The sequence below is a fragment of the Schistocerca serialis genome, chromosome 1, assembly GCF_023864345.2.
Source record: "Schistocerca serialis cubense isolate TAMUIC-IGC-003099 chromosome 1, iqSchSeri2.2, whole genome shotgun sequence".
NCBI lineage: Eukaryota > Metazoa > Arthropoda > Insecta > Orthoptera > Acrididae > Schistocerca > Schistocerca serialis.
Window position 1 is genome coordinate 1,180,332,668 of NC_064638.1, and position 9,268 is coordinate 1,180,341,935.

General features: G+C 46.5%; 1 protein-coding gene across 1 annotated transcript in view; it reads left to right on the forward strand.

Annotated features, from left to right (window-relative positions):
* The window catches only part of LOC126456481 (3 beta-hydroxysteroid dehydrogenase/Delta 5-->4-isomerase type 1), a 276,435-nt gene extending 267,445 nt beyond the window's left edge, over positions 1–8,990 (forward strand). The window contains exon 7 of the mRNA XM_050092235.1: positions 8,520–8,990. Within this exon, the coding sequence (XP_049948192.1) occupies positions 8,520–8,932 (413 nt within the window). The 3' untranslated portion in view covers positions 8,933–8,990. The remainder of the gene's footprint in view (positions 1–8,519) is intronic.
* Positions 8,991–9,268: the final 278 nt, after the last annotated feature.

The following is a 9,268-nucleotide window of genomic DNA, read 5'->3' on the forward strand; positions in this document are numbered from 1 at the left end:
AAAATATTGCTTTCAAATTTGTTAAAAGAATCTCTCATTGGCCTTTTGACAGCTGCTTTCATTTCGCATAATTTCTGTTTGTCAGCGGGGCGGGGGGATAAACGCACCTACGCCTGGGTTTTAGGAAGGATCCCACGTTTTATTCGATATTGAGGTGCTATTCCAATACGGTTGGAGAGCCTTGCACTGCTGTGCGAGTTTTTGGGAAATACCATGTGGGCTGAGGTGTGAGTGGGAATTTGGACTGAGGTGGGATGCGTGCTGGGGAGTCCGTGCAATTTTGCACAGCCACTGTGGCAGGGTGGTGTAGTGGTTAGCGCATCTGCCTCGTGTGCAGGACACCCGGTTTCCAATCCCAGCCATGGTACACATTTCCATTCGTCGCTTCAACCTGCATGTATAAATCATAGATATTTGAGAGATGAAAAGGTCTCTGGAACCATATGGTTTCATTTAATCAAATTATATAACCAAGCAGGTAAGAAGTTTCACAAAGTCACAACAACTCACAAACATTTACAGCCTTCTTTCTTCACAGAACTTATAACGAAGACGAATGAGAACTAATCTGCAACTGTGCAGCCTTACCTTCGAATATAATTTTATTGTTTTTTAGCACTACGTGATTACTTGGCAGATTTCGTAGATTGTCTAATTATTCACCGTTTCCTCTTTTTATGTATTAGCGGTCTGAATATGCTCCTGTCTGTTCGAAGTCAGTTATACCATTGTGAAATGTTCATGAGCTGTAAAAAGTATGAGAAGAAGTGAAGGAATATAATCAGTTACTTAATCTCGAAGACACAATGTAATCTTTTAGTCAAACCTTCCAGGCTCAAAGGCCCTGGTTGATGTATAAAGTTATTCCCTGTCGTTTCGTCTTCATCTGTGCGTGACGTCTTCATAGATAAGACAGCAACTGCCACAAGGGCACGAGCGATCCCCGACTTCATAAAACTGCATGGAGGGACTGCCATTCGTCACGTTATACCAATTGCGTGATTATTTGTTTGTGATGTCATCGTTCCCGTTTGAGAGTAACTCGAGTGTAATGCTGGCACAACGTCGGAATCTGTGTTTTATCTCACTTAACAATTTCTGTTCTGTTAAAGTTGTTACGCTGTTTGTAAATGTCCATGACCCCTCTATAACTCAACGCATGATGGAGCACTGCCTTTTGCTAAAATGCTCCTCTAATTGAATTTTACTTCTTGTCTTCTACCTCGGGAAACATTTTCTGCTAGAGCCAATTAGTCAGTAACCCCACGCGGTAGTTCATTTCCTGTTCGGCTAGCTGGTGGATAGAGCACTCCGTCCAAGAAGAGAGAAATAAATAATAATGAACAACGGCTGGCATCTGGGAAAGTTTTCTTCTCGTTAATTAAAGAGATTGTGGATCGCACAGGCAAAGTGTTGGCCAACTGTGGTGTTGAAACGATCCTTAGACCCACCAAGAACAATATTTAAGATGTGTTGCATCCACCTGCGACAACTGGGGTATCGTTTGAAGTTTTGAGCAATTATACATTGAAAAAAGAAAAAGTGTTAACACTCATTTACACAAACAGAAAAGGAACTGCCACCGAGGACATACTGGCGCCGGCCGGGGTGGCCGAGCGGTTCTAGGCGCGACAGTCTGGAGCCGCGCGACCGCTACGGTCGCAGGTTTGAATCCTGCCTCGGGCATAGATGTGTGTGATGCCCTTAGGTTAGTTAGGTTTGAGTAGTTCTAAGTTCTAGGGGACTGATGACCTTAGATGTTAAGTCCCATAGTGCTCAGAGCCATTTTTGACATACTGACAAATCGGCCCCAGCCATGAAATGAAATTCAGTGAGACGATCGTTTTATCAAATGCAATACATTATCGTGCGCGCATGCAGGGACAGTTCACATAGAGTTACAAACACCAAAATAATATTAACAGAAAAGAAAAGTGTTAAGTTACATAAAAAACGGATGTCGACCTTCAAAGGATGGACGCTTGGTGCAGGGACTGACATTTGGCCCTCAACACAAAAAATGTTATGTATTAGGCATTAATACACGGAAATACCAATTATTGTATGATTACGGAATTGACGAAAATCACTCAAAGCAGTTACTTTCGTAGGTATGCGTAAGGAGCGATTTCTGTGAAACGACCACATAAGCAGATAACAGGCAGAGGTTCAATGGAAGAGTCTTCAGGAGCTTGCTTACAAAACTCTCATTCGACCAATTCTTGGATATTGCTCTTCAGTCAGGGACCCGTATCAGACGGGATTGATAGAGTAAACAGAAAAGATCCAAAGAAGAGCAGCACGTTTCGCTACAAGTTCATTTATTAAGCGCAATAGCCTCTTGTAGGTGCTCAGCCAAGTTCAAGGCAGTCGCTACAGGAGAGGCGCTGTGCATCGCGTTGTGGTTTAAATTTTCGAAAGCGCACGTTCCTAGAAAAGTCGACCAGTATTCTGTTTCCTTCCATGTATATCTCGCGAAAAGACCACGAAGAGAAAAATAGACAGATTCGGGCCCAGACGGAGGCCTATCAACAATCTTTCGTCCTGTGAACCATTCGCGACTGTAAGCGGAAAAGTTTTTGTATGTCCATCCATGTGATTGGAAGTTTGAGGGACTTCAGCCGTTCACTTACTTAATAAAATGGAGCACCTAGAGCCGCCCGTACGATGATATCTGTTATATAGCTATCAGTTTCGGTGCTTCAGTGCAACATCTTCAGGCCTTAACTGATGCTGAGAGAATTAATTACAATTGTATACATGCTTCATCAGCGGCCAGCATCTACTGTATTAACTGGTTTTCGCGGACTATCTGTAACAACAATATTGTCCCCCCAATCATCAACTAGCAACTAAGCTGAGGTGGTGGTTCATGATTGGATTGACAATATCGTTGTTACAGGTAGTCTGCGAAAACCAGTTAATACATGACGGCCACTTATGGATCGTGTATACGACTGCAGTTAAATCTCTCGGCGTCGGTTAAGACCTGAAGATGTTGCACTGAAGCACCGAAACTGGTAGCCATATCGCAAATACTGGCGGAAGTAAAGCTGTGAGGACGGGGCGTGAATCGTGCTTGGGTAGCTCAGATGGTCAGTCGGCACAGTAGCTCAGCGTGTTTGGTCAGAGGGCTGTTTTCTCTCTGTAATTAAAAGAAAATGAGTAAAGGACTCAACGATCAACTTGCACGGATGTCTTGCGACGTCCGGCCAGACCAAACGCAACGAACAATACCGACCAAAAAAATGGTGGCACGGTAGCTCAGCGTGTTCGGTCAGAGAGTTTAGCTACCCTCTAATAAAAAAAAAATAATGAGTAGGCGTATCACCGAACGACCTGAACGAGTGTCATCGGACGCCCTCCACGAACAAATTCAGCGAACAATATAGAAAAAAATGAGATAGAAATAGATGGTAGAGCACTTACCCGCGAAAGGCAAAGGTCCCGAGTTCGAGTCTCGGTCCGGCACACAGTTTTAATCCGCCAGGAAGTTTCATATCACCGCACACTCCGCTGCAGAGTGAAAATATCATTCTGGATATAATAAATAATATCGTACGGACGGCTGTAGGTGTTCCATTTTATTACATACGGAAGAGGAAAAGGGGGAAGGGACAGTGATATACACAATACCCCTCATCACATACCGCAAGGTGGCCTGAGAAGTATACATGTAGATGTAGATGCAGACTTGAGCCAACAGAATGATCATCGTTTGCTTTTAATGGAGAACGACAGCGTCAGCCAGAGATAATCACACAATCGGCATCACGTGACGAATGGCGATGCCCTCTATGCAGCTCTGAGGACCACCCGAGGACCTGCTGCGATAGTGAAATGGAGCAGAAAGAGTAGTTAAATGAAATTGTTTTGAGAAACGTGATGACACACACCCGAAAGAGATGTCAAAATTGCCGAATACGAGAAAGATGCACGCAAAGCGCAAAAGTGCGTAAACTGCAAAAACCGAGACATGAAGCCTTGTTACGACAACGAGCGCACGCCCTTGGTAAAGAATTTGTTTTACCTCCGAAGATGTCTCCCGCAGGCGGAGACGGAATATTGGGGACGGAATATCGGGGAATAGCTTTTTTTCTATCGACTGCGGACTCTCAGCTCCATAGCTTTTAGTGAAGTAACCATATGCCGTGAAAGCCTACTTTATACTGTTTCGATATTAAGTGCGAAGACTGGTTTGATGCAGCTCTCCCTGCTACACTACCCTGTGCAACCCTCTTCATCTCCGAATAGCTCCTGCAACCCACATCCTTTTGCATCTGGTTACTGTATCCATCGCTTCGTCTCCCTCTACGCTTTTTTCCCCCTCTCCCCCCCCCCTCAAAACACACACACACACACACAAATTTCCAAATTAAATTGGTGAGCCCTTGATGTCTCAGAATCTCTCCTGTCAACCGATCCCTTTTTTTTTTGGTCAAGTTATGCCACAAATTTCTTGCCTCCCCAATTCCAATAAGTATCTCCTCATTAGCTATGTGATCTACCCATCTAATCTCCAGCAATCTTCTGCAGCATCACATTTAAAAATCTTCTATTCTCTTCTTGTTTAAACTGTTTATCGTCGACATTACGCTTCCGTAGACGGCTACTCTCCAGACAAATACTTCCAGAGAGGACTTCCTAACACTTAAATCTACACACATCAAAAAAGGTTTTGTACCATCCTGGTTCCCAGAACTCTTGAAGATAGACATTGACTGTGGATATTCTATCACAGACACGGTCCCTTTGACTGTTCAGAGATGTCACCAAACCCGCCCAAAGATGTAAACTACCATGCATGAGCATCGCCTATTGGACGCAGAGGGTCCGACAGCCAATCAGTTCCAGTCATTCCACCAGGAAGGAGGCACACGGTTCGTATTTTCTGTAGTTCAGCCATGCCTAGACGGTCACTACCGCCTTTCGATCGCATTCGCATTGTTACTTTGTGCCAGGAAGGGATCTCAATAAGGGAAGTGTCCAGGCATCTCGGAGTGAACCAAAGCGATGTTGTTCGGGCATATAGAAGATGCAGAGAAACAGGAACTGTCGATGACATGCCTCACTCAGGCCACCCAAGGGCTACTACTGAAGTGGATGACCGCTTCCTACGGATTATGGCTCGGAGAAACCCTGACAGCAACGCCACCATGTTGAATAATGCTTTTCGTGCAGCCACAGGACGTCGTCTTACGACTCAAACTGTGCGCAATAGGCTACATGGTACGCAACTTCACTCCCGACGTCCATGGCGAGGTCCATCTTTGCAACCACAACACCATGCAGCGCGGTACAGATGGGCCCAACAATGTGTCGAATTGACCGCTCAGGATTGGCATCAATTTCTCTTCACCGATGAGTGTCGCATATGCCTTCAACCTGACAAGCGTCGGATACGTGTTTGGAGGCAACCTGGTCAGGCTGAACGCCTTAGACACACTGTCCAGCGAGTGCAGCAAGGTGAAATGTTCCCTGTTGTTTTGAGGCGGCATTATGGGAGGCCGACGTACGCCGCTGGTTGTCATGGAAGGCGCAGTAACGGCTGTACGATACGTGAATGCCATCATTCGACCGATAGTGCAATCATATCGGCAGCATATCGGCGAGACATTCGTCTTGATGGACGACAATTCGCGCCCCCATCATGCACATCTTGTGAATCATTTCCTTCAGAATAACGACGTCGCTCGACTAGAGCGGCCAGCATGATCTCCAGACATGAACCCTATCGAACATGCCTGGGATAGATTGAAAAGGGCTGTTTATGGACGATGTGACCCACCAATCACTCTGGGGGATCTACGCCGAATCGCCGTTGAGGAGTGAGACAATCTGGACCAGCAGTGCCTTGGTGACCAACAGTGCCTTGATGAACGTGTGGATAGTATGCCACGACGAATGCAGGCATGCGTGAAAGCAAGGGGACGTGCTACTGGGTATTAGAGCTACCGGTGTGTACAACAATCTGGACCACCGCCTCATAAGGTCTCGTGTATGGTGGTACAACAGTTAATGTTTGGTTTTTATGAGCAGCGCGGGCATGATTTTTATGTTGATCTGTATTCAAATTTTCTATACAAGTTCCGGAACTCACGGAGCCGAGGTGATGCAAAACTTTTTTTGGTATGTGTATATCCGAGGTTACTAAATTTCCCTTCTTCAAAAACGCCTTTCTTGTCGTTGCAAATTTACTTTTTATATCCTCTCTACTTCCGCCATCATCCGTTACTTAACTGGCCAAATAGCAAAACTCATCTACTACTTTAAGTGTCCCGTTTCCTTATCTAATTCCTTCAGCTTCACTTGATTTAATTCGACTACACTCCATCATCCTTGGTCCTTTTGTATTTTATATACTACCTTTCAAGGCACTGTCCATTCCGTTCAACTGCTCTTCCTAGTCGTTTGCTGTCTCTGACAAACTTACAATGTCATCGGCAAATCTCAAAGTTTTTATTTCCTTTCGCTGAACTTTAATTCCTTCACCAAATTTTTCTTTGGTTTCCTTTTCTGCTTGTTCAGAGTATTGATGGAATAACATCGACGCTAGGTTAGAACCCTGTCTCAGTCCCTTCTTACCCACTGCTTCCCTTTCGTGCCCCTCGACTCTTACAACCACCCTCTGGTTTCTGTACAAGTTTTAAATAGCCTAAAGTTAAAATCTTCTGGGTTGCCTGGAGACGTCATATTTCCTTCTAAAATAATCGCGTTTCGACCACTGTGCCTGGATGTTCTTCAGGATACTAGCAGTAGTGGACGCCTAAACATCCTGAAGAAGATCCCAGCACCGGGGTCGAAACGTTGATTATTTTAGAAGGAAATATGATGTGGCCTAACAACCCAAAAGATTTAAACTTTAGTGGCAACGGCCACGAAAGTCTGGAGACTGACATGGAAATAGCATGTCGCTTGCTGTATTTTACCTCTGCTAACTTCAGAATTTCAAAAGGTGCATTCCAGTCAACATGGTAAAAACTTTCTCTAAGTATACCAGTATTTTGCTCGCGTATCATGTCATTTCTGGAAACCCAGAATGTACTCTGTAGGAATCAACACGGATTTCGGAAACAGCGATCGTGTGAGACCCAACTCGCTTTATTTGTTCATGAGACCCAGATAATATTAGATACAGGCTCCCAGGTAGATACCATTTTCCTTGACTTCCGGAAGGCGTTCGATACAGTTCCGCACTGTCGCCTGATAAACGAAGTAAGAGCCTACGGAATATCAGACCAGCTGTGTGGCTGGATTGAAGAGTTTTTAACAAACAGAACACAGCATGTTGTTCTCAATGGAAAGACGTCTACAGACGCTAAAGTAACCTCTGGCGTGCCACAGGGGAGTGTTATGGGACCATTGCTTTTTAAAATATATATAAATGGCCTAGTAGATAGTGTCGGAAGTTCCATGCGGCTTTTCGCGGATGATGCTGTAGTATACAGAGAAGTTGCAGCATTAGAAAATTGCAGCGAAATGCAGGAAGATCTGCAGCGGATAGGCAGTTGGTGCAGGGAGTGGCAACTGACCCTTAACATAGACAAGTGTAATGTATTGCGAATACATAGAAAGAAGGATCCTTTATTGTATGATTATATGATAGCGGAACAAACACTGGTAGCAGTTACTTCTGTAAAATGTCTGGGAGTATGCGTACGGCACGATCTGAAGTGGAATGATCATATAAAATTAATTGTTGGTAAGGCGGGTGCCAGGTTGAGATTCATTGGGAGAGTCCTTAGAAAATGTAGTCCATCAACAAAGGAGGTGGCTTACAAAACACTCGTTCGACCTGTACTTGAGTATTGCTCATCAGTGTGGGATCCGTACCAGGTCGGATTGACAGAGGAGATAGAGAAGATCCAAAGAAGAGCGGCGCGTTTCGTCACAGGGTTATTTGGTAAGCGTGATAGCGTTACGGAGACTCTGCAAGAGAGGCGCTCTGCATCGCGGTGTAGCTTGCTGTCCAGGTTTCGAGAGGGTGCGTTTCTGGATGAGGTATCGAATATATTGTTTCTCCCTACTTATACCTCCCGAGGAGACCACGAATGTAAAATTGGAGACATTCGAGCGCGCACGGTGGCTTTCCGGCAGTCGTTCTTCCCGCGAACCATACGCGACTGGAACAGGAAAGGGAGGTAATGACAGTGGCACGTAAACTGCCCTCCGCCACACACCATTGGATGGCTTGCGGAGTATAAATGTAGATGTAGATGTAAACGTAGGTTTCATTTTCTTTAACTTATCTTCTACGAGAAGTTTTACATTCAGCATTACCTGATGCGGCCCTTCACTTCTCCCGAATCCAAACCGACGTTCGCCGAGGTCAGATTCTACCAGTTTTTCCTTTCTCTTTGCAACCCTGTAGTGCGTTCATCCTGCCACCGAAGTTCAGTAGTCCCCACCATTTCTAAATCCGTTTCCAGTCAACAATGTATGAACGTGTTGTACGTTCCAGTACTATTTCTTTGCGTAAGTCTAGAGCCGCAGACTAGCGTGTGTGGGGCGGTGTGCAGGGAACGCGGCGTGGGCGCTGGTGTGCGCTGCGCGGGCGCTGGCGTCGCCGCAGCCCGCCGTGCTGAGTGCGGCGGGGCTTCCCCTGTTCGCGACGGACGACACGCCGCCGGTCGACCTGCTGCGCTTCTGCGCGCGCGTCACGGCGCGCCCGGACGGCCGGCTGCGCGTGCGCGTCACGTCGCTGTACCTGCCGGCGCCGCTCGCCTACCTGCTGGCCGCGGCGCTGGAGGGCGCGCTGTCGCTGCTGCAGCTGCGCGCCCCCGTGTCGCCGCGCGCCGCCGTCGCCTACCTCAACTCCGTGGTGCTCTTCTCGCGCCTGCGCGCCGCCCTCTGCACCAAGTACGAGCCCAAGTACTCGGCCGCCGACGCGCTCGCACGCGCCAACAAGTGGTACACGCGCGACAAGCTGTGAGGTCGCCTCGCCACACCATCGACTTCGTAGCCTCGGTCGTCTACAGCGAGGACACTTAAACGTGGCAGCCGCCCGTGCGCATAAAAAACTTCGACTTGATTCTCACTTGCACAGGGTGAAAATTATTTAAACCGACAACCTCTGGGAGCTTGTAGGAGACATCAAAACAAATATTTTTCCCTAATGTCATTTTTTCCTATGAGGATTATTTAAACCGGTGGAGGCCGTATTACGCTCTTCAGTTGTTAGAGGCCGTATTTCGATCTTCAGTTGTTCGAGGGCGTATTACGCTCTTCAGTTGTAGGCAACTGCTGTCCACCAGTGTAGTAGTGCATT